The sequence below is a fragment of the Athene noctua genome, chromosome 1 (assembly GCF_965140245.1).
Source record: "Athene noctua chromosome 1, bAthNoc1.hap1.1, whole genome shotgun sequence".
NCBI lineage: Eukaryota > Metazoa > Chordata > Aves > Strigiformes > Strigidae > Athene > Athene noctua.
Window position 1 is genome coordinate 116662550 of NC_134037.1, and position 18178 is coordinate 116680727.

General features: G+C 41.9%; 1 protein-coding gene across 7 annotated transcripts in view; it reads left to right on the top strand.

Moving 5' to 3' along the window:
• LOC141956371 (sodium/potassium/calcium exchanger 3-like) overlaps positions 1–18178 on the top strand; it is a 285876-nt gene that overhangs the window by 219546 nt on the left and 48152 nt on the right. For all 7 annotated transcript variants that reach the window (XM_074896962.1, XM_074897054.1, XM_074897140.1 and 4 more), the window contains one exon: positions 8866–8958. In XM_074896962.1, coding sequence (XP_074753063.1) covers positions 8866–8958 — 93 coding nt within the window. The remainder of the gene's footprint in view (positions 1–8865; positions 8959–18178) is intronic.

An 18178-nucleotide genomic window follows, 5' to 3' on the forward strand; every position in this document is an offset into this window, starting at 1 on the left:
ACCCACTGAAGCCCAGCGGGTGGTTATCTTGTGCATCTCCATCTAGATGCAGGTGCTGTAACCCATTTTCTTCTCCATTTGACTTCATGCTTCATTATGAATTCTGAAGCTTCTCCAGACCTTAAAGCTATATTGTAATTCAAGCAATTACCTTTTCTTGCTTCCTCCAGGAATTGCAGTTAAGCATTTTTTTAAGAGGTTTGAAAACATATTTCTGCATGTTTTCACCTTTATTGTTCACTGGTTTTGGCAGGAATAACAGATGGAAACTACTGACATACAGCAAGAAAATCTAGTTTTGTGAGATATCCACAACAGGGAATTTGGGAAGAATATGAACCTTCTGAAAGGTTATCCAAATGAAAGGCAGTCTTGTAAATGTATTTCTCTGACATGTCTAGAGGCAAAACAAGACATGAATGTATCGACACACAATCATTCTCTTATAAGAGATGTGGTAGTATCTTTCATGATCAAATGCTATGCCAAAGGAAATGACTTGGGTTTTTATTCCTTTTCAGTAATGTGGAAAGTATGCCACAGGAGCAAGCAGGAAGAAGTGGTTTAGTGGAAGAGAGGAAGAAGAAAGTGTTTGGAAGGGGTGCAGAGAGACAGCACTAACAGCAAACATAATCATCTTGGTGGTGTGCCATGTTCAGCAAAGCTTAAGGACTGGATTTTCTGAGGCATTCAGTGTTTGCCTAACTGTATGCTCTTGTAGCAAAGAGTGATAGAATGTCTGTTCATGTCAGTGGAAGCAGAGTCATGCCAATTCTTGTGCACCTTTCAGATGGGGTTTTCAGATGCTTTCATTTCTGCATTTATTACTTCAGCATAGATAAAATAAGTGGGTAGACAGCTGTGAGACAGCAGATCTATCCAAAATCTAATGGGACTGAAAACCTCTCCTGAGAGTGTCATGCTGAAACATGTTCAAAGTAATTCCTGCTTATCCTTTATTCTCTTAAAAGGTTGCAAGTGAGTAGGATCTGGAATCAAGGGGTAAAAATAAGCCTGCAGTCAAAAGGTTGGTTGAGGCAGGAGTAACAACTAGCTGAAACCAGATGTAAAAAGATCAGGTCAAAGTTTGGCAGTGATGTTCCCGCTTTAGATTAAGTCAGCCTGATGCATGGACTGGTCCACAGCCCCTGAAGATCCAAGTCTGTCCAGTAGTAATTCCTTAAGCAGTTGCTGGTATTTTATGGCTTAACACATAGTGAGGTGAAGAAGTCCTTGGAAAGATGGCTATGATTTTAACAGCATTGTTAATGTTAACCAGGATGAGGAGCATTGATACTTCAGGATGCCAATACAGGTGTTAGAAATGATCAGCCAAGGAAACTGAAAACAGCTGTGGCCTGTAATAAATAAGCAAGTTGACAAGGTTGGGAGCTGAAGAGTAACTTTTACATGATACAGTGTTATCTAGGAGAACATAGAATCATAGAATGGTTTGGGTTGAACTTTAAAGATTATCTAGTCCAAAACCCCCTGCCATGGGCAGGGACACCTTCCATAGACCAGGTTGCTCAAAGCCCCGTCCAGCCTGGCCTTGAACACTGCCAGGGAGGGGGCAGTCACAGCTTCTCTGGGAAACCTGTGCCAGTGTCTCACCACCTCACAGGAAAGAATTTCTTCCTCATATCTAACCTAAATCTACCCTCTTTTAGTTTAAAGCCATTACCCCTCATCCTATCCCTACAATCCCAGATAAAGAGTCCCTCCCCATCTTCCCTGTAGCCCCCTTTAAGTACTGGAAGACTGTTATAAGGTCTCCTCAGAGCCTTCTCTATAACATCACTCTCGGTAAGTCAAAGCTATGAACAGGGAGAGAGGAGGGGCAGTTTGCCAGCCATTTGTTGTAGGAAGGAGGACTACTAGGAAGAGAGCAGCCATACCAAGTAAGCGTCCATCTAGACCATTATCCTCCTGGTTATTTAGAGGATATGAGGTTATGACCCTGCAGACTCTTCACCGCACCTCCAGATGCTACACCTTACTCCTCAAACTTATTTTCCCACTCTTAAGGCATCACTTCTGCCTCCAGATTCACAGCTGCACCACACCTTCCCCTCACACTCACATGAGCCAAGGCTTTGTTGAGCCCTGGCTGAGTTCTGACTCTCCCCAAGGACCAGTGCTAGGAGCCCCAAAAGCTCATCTGCTTGAGGAGAACAGACTACTGCAGTCTTCAGGGTTGCACTGCTGGCTGGACTCTGGCCTCTTCTATGTGGGCCTCCAAGAAGTTCAGGAAGGCCCACTGGGCTGGGGCTACCAGCCCAAGAGTGGGCAAGTGCTCAGTGGCCTTCCCAAGCTGCCTCCACTGCAGGCATGCAAGGTAGGTCCCAGGGACAGGGACACTCTTGTGCAGGCTATGCTCTGGGGGCTGGATTTCCTGCCTGCCTTGAAAAGACATCAGTAGGAAAGGGGTGAAGGGCACTGACTTTGTGTCTTAGCTTGGGGGAAACCTCTGATTTGCAAAGTATCTGGATCCATTGGCCAGGTCTCAAGACTCAGCCATTCTTCTCTCACATCAACCATTTTGCCATACTCTCTGCCTTCCAGGGGGCTGCTGGAGCCACAGGCTGGGGCTTCCTCCAGGCAGTACCTTCGCAGTGCAGAGCAGGCCTGCATGGCACTTGCCTCTTGACCCTATTGCAAGCCATGGGGCAGTGACCCTGCATGGGTACCTACTCTGTCACCCTCCAGTGGGTTTCTGCACAGATGATGTCAGATGTCATTGTAGTGATACTCAGTGATTGTACTAGTCCTGTCCTCTCCCAGCCCATGGTAATTCAGGTCTTAGATTAGCATTGTGAGTGAAATGAGAGACAAGGATTTGTCTGCAAAATGCCACTGTAGCCAGTGACCTGGCTGCTTTTCTCAAACTCCCTGTTTAGTACTCGGGCTAAGTGATTGTCCTGGTACAGAGTTTGAACAAAACAGAGTAAGTGACAAGGCAGTCCTACAGAAGGAGGTTCATATCCTGATGAGACTGCTCCCTGCTGTAATGGTCCGAGAGGAACACCAGATACACAGTACCTTGTTCTACTCATGCTAAGAAACAAGGCTTAACAGTGACAGTGCCTGATGTGACAAATGTAGCAACTGAAAAAACTTAGAAGCATAAGATGGTATGTCAGCAGTTGGGACATAACTGGACCTTGTTTCACTGATCAGAGTATTTGCACGTCATTTTATTCTGCTGGTTGCCTTTAACTACCTTATATCTTCTTTTCTGCTTTATGAAAAGAGTAATAATTACCTTGGAGGAATTAGTGAGAGGTGGGTAGCTGGCAGCAAATTAGTGTCGTTGCATTTCAGATTTTGCAAAATGCATTGAGGCACATTGGGGGAGTAGTAGGCATAGTTCACCTGTGATTTCATTGGTTTTGAAAAGTTAATGAGTATTGCATATTTCTGCTTCTCTTTTATTTTTTTGAAAGAGTATTGTTTCCTGAAAAGGTTTGCAAACAGTCAGTCATGGCCCTTTTGCCTACATGTATAGTGTCTATCTTTGTAAGATTTTTTTTTTAGCTCATTATTGGGCAGAAATATTGTTGCTCAGTGACATAGTACTGGTGGCAACCAGGCTTTCTTCAGGGGAGTAGCTCACAAAAACTCTTTATGTTCAGGTACCAGAGACAAAAGTAAAAGTAGTGCTTGAAGAAAAAGGAGGTTGATCAGGGAAGGTTTATTATTTCCACACTTTTTCAAATGCTTTAATTAAAATCACAAAATACAGAAATATGCCACTGTGTAAAGAGTGACTCGTCATTTTTGGTGCATGCATTATTTGTTTTCTACAAGTAATGTGCCCTTGCATTATTTGAAGGGAAAAAAAAATACTGTAAACCCTTTCTGCAGCCAGAAGAATGATGGAAGTTAGAATTCTTTTTGCATAATCCCCTCGCTTTTTGCTTGTGGATACAGCTGTGCTAACACAATACAACATTTGAGTTGAGAGGTCTGCAAAATCCTGGCACCAATGATAGTTTTCAGACTGAGGCTCTTATTTGATAGATTTTCAAAGTGATACTGTGCTCAGTTGTATCTGTGTCCCTGGAAGTAGGCTTTCAGTTAACTTCTCAGAGGAAATACTTTCAAAAGGAAAAGATTAATTTTGCCAAGAATTGGATAAGGTCAGAGTAATTAGACAAACCAGAGCTTTGTAGGTTAGAGATGAACACAACCCTCTCCATGGGACAGTGCAAATGTGCTAGGAGAAAAGGAATATGAAATGCATAAGGATGCTTAAATTTTCTGAAAATCTGAAGTTCTGTGTATATCTCTTAGCATATTCTAAAGTGTAGGATTGCATTTTGTAAGTATTTTTTTCACCTTTTTTTTAAAAAAAGTGGCTATTCTTCCTGTTTCTGGTTTCCAGTTTAACCCACCCGAAAAAGGTTTTACTGAATTAATTGTAATTTTTGTTTTAATACTATTATTTATAAATTGCTATTATAATTTGATTGTAATATGATGCTAATTCACCATAGGTTTTTGAGTACATATGTGGTAGACTCTACCTAGCTTACATGCATTTCTGTTATGGTACACTAGGGATTGTATTTCAGCTCTTCTACTGTACCCCACTACTGGCAAAGTGGATGGCATAAGGACTGCATTGACAGGTGTCAATCAGCATTAGTCTTCTAACATTAGCTGACTTTTGCCAGTTTATACTTCAGGTCTAGACTGATATTTTCTCCCCTCCTTCCTTGGCTGCAGAATAGTAAAATGCCTTTTTTGTTTGCCTAAAGTAGTTTCTGTGTCTGTGCTCAGTGGTTGCATGGCCTTTACAGATTGAGAATGAAAGAGGACAGCCGCTTCCTTCAGTGGGATAACTTACACTTAAAATACAAAAGAGTGAGTTCTGCTCATTCTGTTGATTGGCCAACAAAAGTAAGGCTGCAGATCTCTTCCTTCAATGGTGGCATTAATGGAGTCTCTTCCCTCTATCCTTGTCAGTATTTGTAAGCAGATACTCTTTTCCTTAGTCAGATCTTGTTAGGTTGGCCAAGAGATCAAAAATCATGGTTTGGAACTAAGGAACAGAAAGCTGGTGCAGTTGTATAGCCTCAGTTCCTTAGGAAACTAAGTGGAGGTGGTGTAAAGATTGTATGCAGGGATTCTTTCGGTTCTCCAGATCACTGTGGCCTTTGCTTTCCAGCTGAGGAGAGGAATACAGAAGCTTTCCTCTTTGCTAGGACTTCTAGCTAAAGAAAATGGGATGTTTTGTCTTGTGAAAGCAAGATTGGAATGAGAGGATTAAAGGGAAGGGTCCTGAGAAGTCCAGGGAGGAAGGAAAGTAGGAGCTGTTTTGACACGAGGTCAGAAGTCTCAGTTACATCCAGGCACCTGAATCGTACTCTGGCATTTGTGTGTGAATGAAAACCAGGAGATGGCAATGGAAGGAAAAAGATGAAAAGCACCAGTTTTTTTGAAGCATAAAATTTGCATGGGTGTCAGCATCCATGGAGTAGCATTGCATTTCGGAGGAATTTGCCAAGGAGACATTCATTCCTCTTCCCTACCCTGTCTTGTCCTTGACACACGCATGAGCTTTTTCCTGGATTTGAAGAGCTGCGGGAGGATGACACTGCTTACAGGGGAGACCGGTGCTGCTGGAAGGGGAGCCACGCAAACATCAGAGCAGCAGGCAGTAGCCTAGCACCTGCTGCCCTTTGAGAGAGAAGAGCTGTGAAGACTAAGTATGTAAAGTACTGACCACTTGAACACAGAAGAGGCTACCTTCCAGGTGGCTAGACAGAAGGTCACATGAATTGTACAGTGAATTGACTCCTGCAGCTTGATGACATTTTCAGATGGGCTTCTGAGCAATCACCCAGACAATGTCTAAGCAAATCTATCTAGACTCAGTCCTTAAAAGCACAGAGGAAGGAGAAAATGCTCATCTACAGCATGTACAGAAGGCAACATGCTTTGCGTCTTTCTCCACCTGACTTCACTGTTAAGCAAGGGAGATTTTTTCCTTTGACAGCCTCATACTATCTGAACTCAACAAAGACAACTTCAGAGCGGTGGTTTTTCAGCCTGTTTTGGGTCTGAATAAGCATCAGTTGTGGACAGCTGTGTAGAGAAATAAGACTTTCTGACACTATGTTTGTTTTTCTGCAGTTGTTTCTGTGTACCACCTCTGAACTCCCAGGTGGGAGAAGGGTGGTGGGCCACCCTCAGTTTTTGGAGTATTGCACCCACCACTGGCTATTCATTTTACCAGTGGGTCTTAATGTCTGTTTGCATATTGGGTGGCCTAAAAAAAAAAAAAAAGGCAAAAACCCCTAGCAACAATGTTTCTCACTGTGCTGATTTTCATCAGAAATACTAAAAGCCACTCAAAGGTGGAACAGTATTTAGGTTACCCTAAATCGTTTTGAAATTACACTGTACCCATGAAGGGTAGTGTGGATTGATGAATGGCTATGTAGTAGAGAGCTGAGAAGAGCGAGGACAAGCTCAGTTGTGGCTCAGTTAGTAGTAGTATTACGTAAACAGTACCAATAATAACAGCTATGGAAAAGTTCAGAGCTTCAGAACCTCTTACAAGTAAAATAAGCAGTGAGTCTTGTTTGAGGCTTTCTTCTGACTTGAGTCATACTGCTCTTTGAAGGGCAAACTGTGTTTTGTATGTTTGCATTCTTCTGTATGAGTGTGGAAGCTTATAAACTTCTGTTTTGAAATAAGATGAACGTAAAAATCTTGGCATGGTCTTATTTTGGTAATAGGATTGCATGCAGATGTCCTTGTGGTTAAATTAAAAAAAGCCCAACCAAACTTAAAAACATTAGATTTCCTGTGAAGGGTCATTGTTTGCAAATGGAATGATTAATGGCTGAGACTAGACTGCACATTACAACTTCATGATCTTGCTCATAAGCCCCTAATAGAACTCATTTAAAAATCTCTTGAGTTTTTTTCTGCGGAATTAAATTTGGTGTTGCCATTAAGAGGATAGCATTAACTTGGAAAATTTAATTTTTATTCTAATTCCTTTTTGTTTTTCTTGAGTCTCCCTCCACCTTAAGAAAGAGCTCAACTGATTTCATAGCACCTGCAAACCCACCCACTTCACTGAACTTCAGTCTCTTATAGGATTAGTGCAATCAAGTTATTTAGGCAGACTTTTTAAGTAAAGCAACACAGATCACAATGCTTTAGAGCCTGGTCAGGAATGTATTCCTTTAAATGGGCTGATTTACAAAGAAAATTGGGGGGGGGGGGGGGGGGGGGGGATGGAGTTTGGTTGGGTTTTTTTTTTTCCCAGCGCTGTTGTTTTTGTCTTGGTCATCCTCTAGTGTTTGACTTTCACAAGAAGGCAGAATTAAGACTTTTTCTTTCAACCTTTAAAGTCTGCGAACTGCCTAGAAAACAGGCTGGTTCCTGAGCTTCCCTGCATGACTGCTTTTTAACCAAAATCTAAGTGGAAAAATGTAACCTTTTCTAGTGCTCTTGTGGTATGTATGACCTCTGGAAACAGGGTAAACAATTTAAAGCTTCCTGCTTACATATTAAAACCACGAGAAAAATGTTTCTTTTCTCCTGCTTCTACCTTTCACCCTTTTCCAGTACTTGTGCTTGCCAGGGCTTTTCAATTTAACTTTTTTTTTTTTTCTTTTAAGCTCCTCCCTCCTCCTTGGTCCTATTTACCCTTGTCGATGCCCTCTGGTAAGGCATTAGAAGAGGGAAACAGAAGCATGTGTGTATGTGTGCTAGGTGGGGCATGGGGGTATGTGTCAAACTTTTTTTTTAATCTGTCAGCAATCCCTGTCCCAGCTGCTTTGTTTTGCTCAAACTCTATCTGCAGCCTTGCCACTAAACTTGTTTTTCACTGCTGTTCTCTGCCATTTATATTTTAATTTCTGCTTGTATCAAATCAAAAGCTGTGCCTATATCTTAGTCTATAATTTGTACCTGCAATATTTGCCATTTAGGTAACTGAAAATTTCAGCACAGCTACTTGCTCACACATTTACTGACCACATAGCGAGGAGAAAAGTTTAGGCTGTTTAAATGCAATTACAAGCTCACTGTTAAAAAATCCTAGAAGGACTTTTTAGCCATGGAATTTGACTCTTGATCAGAAGCTTGTTCAGAAATCACTGGTGTGAATTGGTTGTGACTTTGGAGGAACTCTATTAATCAGCTGGAGATCACCCCTCTGATATTTCTAGTTATGTATTGTTATATTCTGCTGGGTGTTAGACTGTTCGTTCAGTTTACCTGATAGTAGAAAATGCAGCTTCTTCCTAACTGCATCTTCAGTTTCTCACTTGGACATGACTCTCAGAAGACTTAATTGCATTTTAGGAACTTCATGCTGGATTTTTCTGGGGGTGTCTGGGGTTGGTTGATTTGTTTGGTGGGGGTGGGGTTTTTTTACACTCATGGTAATGTGTTTTCTCCCTTATGGGTGATTTTAAAGTTGGGGATGGGGGTTTCCCCTCCTTGTCAGTCTCATTAATACTGTAATATTTGAGAGCAGATTGTAGTGACATCTAACATTCTATTTGTACTTTAGGCTGAGGTCAAGCAAACAAACACAGCAATCATTATGTTTTAGCATTTTTTTTAATGAGCACATTAAAATCTACTCATAGCTACAGGTCCAGCTGTGAAGAGAAGAGCAAAACATGGAACTCCAAGTAGCACTGTCTTTTTGAACAAATGTATGGAAAAAATAATAGGCTAAAGGGATATGTAAGAACTCTGGTAGGAAATAAATGGCACCATGTTGTTGACGGAAAGGGTTTTGGCAGAAGGCTTGTTGTGACTGTTTCTGTGGCTTAGAAAGGAATTTCCTACAGACTGGACTAACCATTTAAAAAATGTCTCTACTTTTAGGAGTTCAAGGCATACAGTGGAGTGTTCCCAGGGAAAATGTCGTCTTTGACAATGAAAGCTCGTTGTCTGGATAAAAGAGGAAGTTTCTTTAAGGTAAATGGAATATTTATACAGAACATAAAGTATGTGGTTAGATTACCAACCGTTTTTTTCATGTGCATATTGTTTTCCTGTACACTGAATAGAATATTGGGTGTAAAACAACTTGTGACTTCGCCACTAATGTTGAGAACATAAGCTTTATTATGCACAGGCATAAAATTATTAGAGTTTTCATAAACTGGATTTGTGTAGCTTAAAGTTGCAATACAGGTTTATGATTTCCATTACTGGATTGAAAATTGGTTTTATTTCCTTGCGTATTTTAAGAAAAATTGGCAGAGGCTTCTTGTTTGCATGTAATCTGAACACCCACAAAAATACTGTCTTTGTATTTTCAATGTATATTTCAGTCCATTTTCTGTTCTGGTGTTTTTGCTTTGTAGCTGTTGCTTTCTTAAAGCCTAAGTGCGTCTTGTTTGAAATCAACAAGAAGCTGGTGCTTAGCTCACTACCATACTCTCAGAAATCCGGCAAGGCAGATGTCTTTGTCTTTGGGTGCCTACAGACTTTTTAAAGGAGTCTAATGCTTCCTCCCTTAAGATACTCAGTCCAGCTTCCTGGATACACTAAAAGCTAGTAGTTTTCTTCTGGCATGGACATGCTTAGAGAGAGAAAACAAATAATTCCATTTAATGTTTCTGTGTTCTTGGGGCTGTTTTGAAATGTCATGTGGCTTACAGCACACCTAATACAGCATATTCTAGTGAGAAATGTTTTGGGTGAGAGTCCTTCTGTCTCCCCCCAGTTCTGTTCCATTGCAGAACAAAGCTGATGCATGGCAACATACAAAAGGGGCCAGGCAGGCAGGATGCAACAGAGGTTCTCCTAATGCCCCTGGGAAACGCCTGGGAGTACAGGCATGGGTGGAGGCCTCCTCAGACTTGAGGTGGTGCTCAGAGCCGCAGAGAGGTAGAGCCATCAGTTTAAGCACTTTCAAATACTCCCTGGAACTCTTTAGAAACGCATTTTTCCCTGGGTGTGAATATCCAACTTTTGTCCTGCAAACCTCATTACAGCTGGAAAATGGAACCTTGAAAGCTGCATATGAAAGGATGTACTTCAGTTTGGCTACCTGTAGTCATTAGGTTTTGTGCATCTTCTGTGATAATCTTCACTTCTATGTAGTTATAAATCATTCTGTGTCTGTGAACTTCTGTTAAGGATTAAACTTGATGACTTAATTTTGCTTTTTCCCGGTATTTCCTGCAGTTAACTTGTACAGTTGACCTCAGATTTGCTCAGCAGTAGTATCTTAGTTCAGGCATGAACAAAAGTAAGCATGGGTCACTGTGTCCTCTCTTCTGCGTCCTGCTCTGTGTGATATTTTTTAAAGGCTTTGGGGGATCAGTCTGAGGGCTTTCAGGGCTGCAGTGAGCTTGATGTTTTTCAGAGCAATGTGGGAACATGTTTTGGTCTTTTTATATGACAGAAACTTTATGCAGTGGAGAGACTTTGGAGAACTGTCATCTTCAGACTGGCATCACAAAAAGCAGAGGTACAGTAGGAGTTATCAGTTCAGTTTTCAAAAGACAACTGAATCCCATTAACTGTGGTTTATTTACCTGTAATGGAGGAGGTCTGGAGACAGTGCTGAAGTTAATTGTAGAGAAGACTGCAGTTAACATTTTCTGTCAGAAAAAAAGGATTAGTTCATCTGAAAGGTGGTTCACAAAGCCTTCATGTGCACTGTGTGAGTACAGCTGTCCACGTACTTCTACAGAACAGGACAGAGAGAATAATGTCCATGCAGTGCCACTGTATTGAAAGTATGCTGACAGAATCACAGAATCATCTAGGTTAGAAAAAGATCTTGAATATCATTTAGTTCAGCTGTTAACCTCACACTGACAGTTCCCAACTCCACCATATCCCTCAGCACTATGTCAACCCAACTCTTAAACACCTCCAGGGATGGGGACTCCACCACCTCCCTGGGCAGCCCATTCCAACATCTAACAACCCCTTCTGGAAAGAAATGCTTCCTGACATCTAGTCTAAACCTTCCCTGGTGCAACTTGAGGCCATTCCCTCTTGTCCTGTCACTTATTACTTGATTAAAGAGGCTCATCCCCAGCTCTCTGCAACCTCCTTTCAGGTAGCTGTAGAGGGTGATGAGGTTTCCCCTCAGACTCCTCTTCTCCAGACTAAACACCCCCAGTTCCCTCAGCCGCTCCTTGTATGACCTGTGCTCCAGACCCTGCACCAGCTCCGTTGCCCTTCTCTGGACACGCTCGAGTCATTCAATGGCCTTTTTGGGGTGAGGGGCCCAAAACTGAACACAGGAATCGAGGTGTGGCTTCACCAGTGCCGAGTACAGGGGTGAGATCCCTTCCCTGTCCCTGCTGGCCACGCTATTGCTGACACAAGCCAGGATGCCATTTGCCTTCTTGGCCACCCGGGCACACTGCTGGCTCATGTTCAGCCGTCTGTCAGTCAGCACCCCCAGGTCCCTCTCTGACTGGCAGCTCTCCAGCCACTCCTCCCCAAGCCTGTAGCGCTGCTGGGGGTTGTTGTGGCCCAAGAGCAGCCCCCGGCATTTGGCCTTAGTGAAACTCCTCCAGTTGGCCTCAGCCCATGGCTCCAGCCTGTCCAGGTCTCTCTGCAGAGCCTCCCTACCCTCGAGCAGATCAACACTCCCACCCAACTGGGTGTCGTCTGCAAACTGACTGAGGGTGCCCTCGATCCCCTCGTCTAGATCATCAATAAAGATGTTAAACAGGAGTGGCCTCAAAACCCAGCCCTGGGGGACACCACTCGTGACCGGCCGCCAACTGGATTTAACTCTGTTCACCACAACTCTTTGGGCCCGGCCATCCAGACAGTTTTTACCCAGCAAAGCGTGTGCCCATCCAAGCCACGAGCAGCCAGTTTCACCAGGAGAATGCTGTGGGAAACGGTGTCAAAAGCCTTACTAAAGTCAAGGTAAATTACATCCACAGCCTTTCCCTCATCCAATAAGCAGGTCACCCTGCCATACAAGGAGATCAGGTTTGTCAAGCAGGAAACCTATCAAACTGTGGTGTCCTACCACTGGCCAGATGATATGTATATTTTTCTGATGTGAGGAAGAGAGTAAACTGTCACATAGACCAGGTTGGGATCAAGGTTAAATACAACAGAGTTGAACTTGTATGTTCTGCACTAGAATTTTATTGTTTATATAATGCCAGGGTCACAGTGGCAATCTTGCTGGGCAAGGCTTTGCTCTAAGCAGCAATCAAAATTTACAGGTTTTTCTGAGCACTGAATTAACTTACCTTGATTAACTTCTCTTAGAATATTTGTCACCTGCATCTTCTTCCAGTGAAAGATGCTAATACTTGCTGCCATCTCATCTTATGTTAAGAGAAAGCATACTTCTTTTCATTTTCTAGTAGTGCAGCAAATGCGATTGACCAGCCAAAGCTCTGTTCCTAGCTCCTGCTTCCTTTCTTGCTCCTAGTGCACCGTGCTCTCCTCATGGGTCCTGTGCCACACATTTCAGGGGTTGCTGTTTCCTTTCCCTCTGTTCCTCTGGGACAGAAATGCTGTTCTTTTGCTGCCTGAATCTGTCTCTAATGCTTGGAGGGGTAGGGGGTGGGGGTGGGTGTTCTAGCAGACAAGCTCATGATAGGCTGCAGGCAAAGGGGAACCAAGCAAGTGATGGCTTGTGCATTTAGCTGTAATGACCACCGGTGCAGTGTGCAGGACCAGTTTCTGTGTCAGCAGCTTCATAGTACCGTTGTAGTGACAAACAAACACGTTGAAGTGTCTGTTTCACGTGTTGCATGTTTTCTTAAGGCAATCTTGCTAGGCCAGTCTTTAGCAAACAAATGATCAACTTTGTGGTCAGCAATTAAACAAGGTTTTCTGAGGACAGGAACTCAGTTTTGCAACATGCTTCTGTTATGTCTTGTATCTCATAAGCACAAACATGAACCTTGTTTGATGACAGTCCACAGCCATATAGGGAGAATGGTCATATTTTCAAATCATAGCAAGAAACTTTGTCAGTTATGAGGAATATTTCTAGGTTGTCACTCACATGTAAGCTGAAGAAATCATTATTTCTTCACTGTAAGTGCCCATGTAATTTTCTGCAGTCATTTGGTATCTCCTTGTATAAGTAATTCTTGTGTGGAAAATAGATGCTGGAATAGCTATTTTGTGTGTCTCCTGTTCGTTGTAGTTACTTAAAATTATTAGAAATGGAGTATGCCTGAGCAATTTCAAGACACCAAACTCATAAGGCCATAAGAAACATTGTCAGTTAAGAAACTAAGGTTGTCCTCAGTTTTCCTAAGGACAGCCTGGCAGGGGAAGGGCCTGGAGAATAGTGGGAATAAAAGATGCCTCAAAGCTACCTTTTCAGACCTCTCACCATCCCTGGGAAGTAGCACTTTTGGACGACTGTTCTGAACCTACAGCGTTGAATTGGAAACAGGCAGTCAGTGTATCCAGCCTGTGTGTGTGCACTTGTGTGTACAGTGAAACTACCCTCTCTTTCTTTCCCTCCCCCACATTTGTAAAAATGTGACAACAGTTATGTTTGTTACAGCTGGATGAGTGAGCAGAGAAAGCACTTGGCACATCAGATTTTTTTCAGTCTACATCATTTTAATTTGCTTTGTCTGTCTGTGTTTAGGAGACCTAGTAATTAAGATAGAGCCTGTTACCCATGCTGACCTGTACACCAGAATGCTCTTTCTGATGTATAGACTGTGTAGTGTACTTCTGCATATGGCTCTCATGTTGTGCATTTTATTTTACAGTTGCCCGAGAAACCTTCAGCATGCTGGCACAACTGAGTTTCTCAGGGCACTTAAATCCTTATAGAGACTATCTTACCATTATCAGCAACATTTATGAGAAAATTAATTGACAAATATCAGAGTGAAATTCCAAGTTTACTTTTCTTTCTAGTTCTTAAATAGTTCCCATTGCTGTAGCATCTAACCATCTCTTACTTTTTTCACGTACACTTTTTTTGACTGTTAGTATACCAGGAAAACAGTATTGTCCCTGTCTTACAAAGAGCAAAGGTCTGTAGTTTTATAGGTTAAATTCTCCAGAGTGTTTATACCTTGCAGCTGATGAAGGCTCAGAGCCAGCAAATAGTAAAAATGAAGCAAAGATGGAGTTAAGCTTGGATAATTCTGGGACTGAATAGTTTGCCAGCAGTTACAGAGGGAGTCTGTAGTAAAGCAGGGAACTGAATATATGTCTCTGACAAACATCCTTTTTCCTGAACCATCCTCATGCTCATCCAAATGTTTTGATCTTTATTGAACTGGCATCAGAGGTTTTGCACCACTAAAGCTCTTCTGTCCCAAAATCAAACATCAGGTAAAACTTCATTGCTTACTGATGAGACACTGTATAATGTTAGTGGTCTTGACAATTCATAGCTCACTGTGCAAAAAAAAAGCAGAAACTGTAGCCATGTATCAAAATATTTGATTGTATTCAGATATTTGGACAAGTCCCGAAATAGCATTCCCATTTTGGCTCATCTCTGGCACTTCGCCACCCTGTCACACAGGGTGCTCTTTGAGGGTTGCTACGCTCTGCTTATCAAAACAGGAAGGGAAAGATGTGATGCCAGAGAGGATGCAGGTCTCCAAAAAGAATTAAAAATGAGATGCTGGCAGGAAGGGGGGTTGGTAAGTGCTGAAGGGGGGTGGTAAGTAAGTGCTGAGGCTCATTTGTTGAGCCTGATACTGATCCTTGCTGTCTTCAGCCTGTGCTCCCTTGCCAGATTAGAAGCTCTGATTTTACCTTTTCCTCTTTAGCTGTCATAAATCTCAGGGCTTGGAAACACTCTGCAGTGCTCACCTTGGCTGACTTGTTCAATGTGCTCTCAGGAAGATGGCAGTTTTGTTAAATCTCTGTACAAGCTTATTTAAGTTTCAACACACAAAACAGGAACTCAGTTGCCATGCAATGATGGAAGAGTGATTTTTCTAAAAATGTCCTGACACAGACATTAAGTCAAAGCCACCTGTCTTCCTCCTTCCTCTTGGGACGAGGAAACCCTTCATGAATTGAATAAGAAGACCTGGTAGCTGTGTTGGACTTCTGAGGGAGGCACAAGTCTGTGTGTGGTCTTGTGCATGTGCTTTCCCTGATGCACAAGCAGTGATACTTGTATAGATAGAGCAGCTTCAGAAAGGTGACTGTAGTTCCTTGGGAGTGTGTTGCTCCTAGTGAACACACTTGCTCTGATTTTTGCTGCTTGTATGATATCCTGAAAGATGTAAAACACAAAAATGGAATATATGTGTTCTGGCGAGAGATTGCTGCAGAGCTGAGATGAGTTATGTTTGTGGTCTGTATGCAGGAATTACATTGTCACCCCTGCCAGCTTCTAAAAGCTGAGATTAGTGTTGTTGAACTAAGAATCAGTTGACAATAAGCATAGTGTGATACATTATGAAAGGAGACTTTGTGGTTTGATGTTTGCATTTCATTATTTTAGTTCATGGATTTTAGGAATGTAAACAGTTAGTACATGGGTATTTGTGGCAATCTGATGTTTAGAATGGATTTGGTTAGGGAATGCTGTACTGGCCTGCTATGTGAATTCATGCTGTCATAATTATTATTTGGGTTTACAGGGGTTGTATTGTAGTTTTTTTTAATTTACAGAACAGTGCTTTATTAGAAATAAATATTCGATACAAAAATGGCTATTTATCGTGTTATATAAGGTTTCCTTTTAACAGTCCTAAATAAACTGCAGCGGTCTTCTTCAGATTACTTCTTAAGTCTTGGGGCTCATGTAAGTTGCTTTACACTAACAGGGGCCTCTGATAAATATATCTGTCCACTTCCATTGTATTTTCCTTTGGAAACTGCCACTTATGGTCTTGATTTCACATCTGTTGAAACCAATGGGTGAGTTTTCCCAGTATTTCTAGCAAAATATCAATCATATTCCTTGCAAATAGAGAAATGTGTTTGAAGAATTCAAATACTCTGAGCCTTCTGCTGCTGCTTGTTTTTTCAGGGTTAGATCATTAGATCTCACATGCGAGAGTGGTACTTGCACAGGATCCTTCCTGCATTTTGTAGAAACATACTATTATTAACAGCTCATCTTGTATAGTGCTAATCATGCAAGCATCACATATACTGTATAATGACCAGAAGTTTCACTGATCCTAAATTCTTCAGAAATTATGTCATAAAATCATGAGTACACCTTATGTTATTTGATAGAAAATTATTTGTCAGGTGCTGTTGTGACCATATGTGTCAGTTAATTGCAAGAATACCCAAATGATGCAACTCCAAGACTTTTTTTTTTTGTAAATCGGGAAAAGAGTAACTTGGTTTTTCTACATGAAAAATAATTTAAGGAAAATTAATTGCTGTTTGCAGAAAATATTGGCAGATTATTTTAAAAAAAGAGGGTTTTATTCTTAAAGATAAGTGTTCTAGTTCAGGTGCGGTACTTGCTGGTAGCTGAAGAGCAACAGTTTGATTGCAGAGTATGTTCTGCTCTGGGGAACTTTATAGGTCCAGGTTCAGGTTTGATGCTAAGCACTTAACCTGTTCTCCTTGTCCAGGATATACAGACTTTTCATAGACTAAGGAAATACTGCCTTGTGTTACAGATGATATGTAGTATACTCAAGAAATATGGTCTGTAGAAGAGAATGTGAGCATAAAACTGCTTGAAATGTGCTATTTTGTTTAAATTCTCTTCAGAAAAATTAAGAATAATATTGGTAAACACAGAAAAATCCATCTCAGGAAAGACTATTCCTGACAAGTTGTCTTCAAGGCAGATGTACAAATTTAAAGTGCTTATAAGTTAAAACCTGTTTTAAAATACTTGTTTTCAAGAACTTTAATCTTCTATAAGCAAGTACCTTTCCTAGACAAAGATGTAAAACACAGTTGTGTTTGAGAAGTCAAACAAAAATAACTACAAATAACTTCCCAATGTAAATTGGATATTGAAAAGCATCAGAAAACATGCTGCCATGGTTACATTTTAGGTGTAAGTAAAAACAGAGCTAATCAAGGAACTGTAGTGTAGGAAGGTTATACAGTATTTAAATTCCATTGCATTGTAGATCCGTTCTATCTTCGGGGGTCGGACTGATTTATGAAATGATAGTGTCAAGTATGGGGTCTCAGCTTGAATTTTTGAGCATGTTATTGTGCTGTTAGTACACATTGGATTAGAATTCTTTGCAGTAGTGCCCAGAGATTTTGTTTGCTGGGAGGGAGTTGGGTTTTCGTGAGATTTTTTTTTTTTTTTTCCAACTCTGCTTGAAGCCAGTTAACACAGTTAAGTCCGTTAACAGCCAGATAGCAGCACAGCAAGGCAGGTGTTGAGGCAGTGGCTGATAGATACTTCTGTGGAGAGCACCTTGTATTGTACATTTTTCAGGGAAAGATGCTGAAAAACTCTTTTGTTGCGCAAACTGGCCTGTGAGCCACTTACTCTCTGTAGATATGTCGGAGAACAGGGCACGCTCACTATTAGGATTATTCTTTATGGCTCCAACTGGTTTTGTGGGTGCAAAGACTAAGGTGATGTTGCCCATGAAGAGGAGCTACTTGAGGAGAGCTGATTCATCTTGTCGTTGTGTCTAGCAGAGGGTTCATGGGGAACAGGAGCTTAGCTTTCCTGCAGTTGCCAGTATAGGAAGTTTTGTAAGGAAAGAAGACTGGTCTGTGGTGCTGGCAGTTTATGATTCAAAAGCAGCTGCTAATGTAACAGAGGGTTGCTCCACTTTGCTTACCGTTTCCCCTTTCTGTCTTTGAAGCAGAAGCACAGGCTTCCCATGCTGCTTCTCATGATACCTGGTGCCTCCATACCTCCAGCTGCCAAAATCTGCCCCTTGCCAGCCTTACAGCTTCTACAAGTTGTTATGCACAAATCTGCTTCCCGTGCCCAGCCAGCAGGCTGCCACACGCCACTGTTCCCGAGGCATCTCAGCTCCCTTCCATCTCCTTGAGTGCAAGTCCAGGGAAAATAAACAGAGATTTGGGTGGAGCATTGGCTCGCCCTCCCCTTCCTCTTGATCGGCTTCTCTGTATGGATGATTGATTTCTTTGAAGAAGCCAGGGCATTGCCAAGCAATCTGTCTCCTGCTCAGCTTGAATCTTAAGCAAACAGCTGACATTTGAAGGAAGACTGAGACCCATCTGTGGCCAGGCAGAGCTGACATAATCCCTTTCAGCAGTTTGCCACAAACACTTGAAAATTAATAGA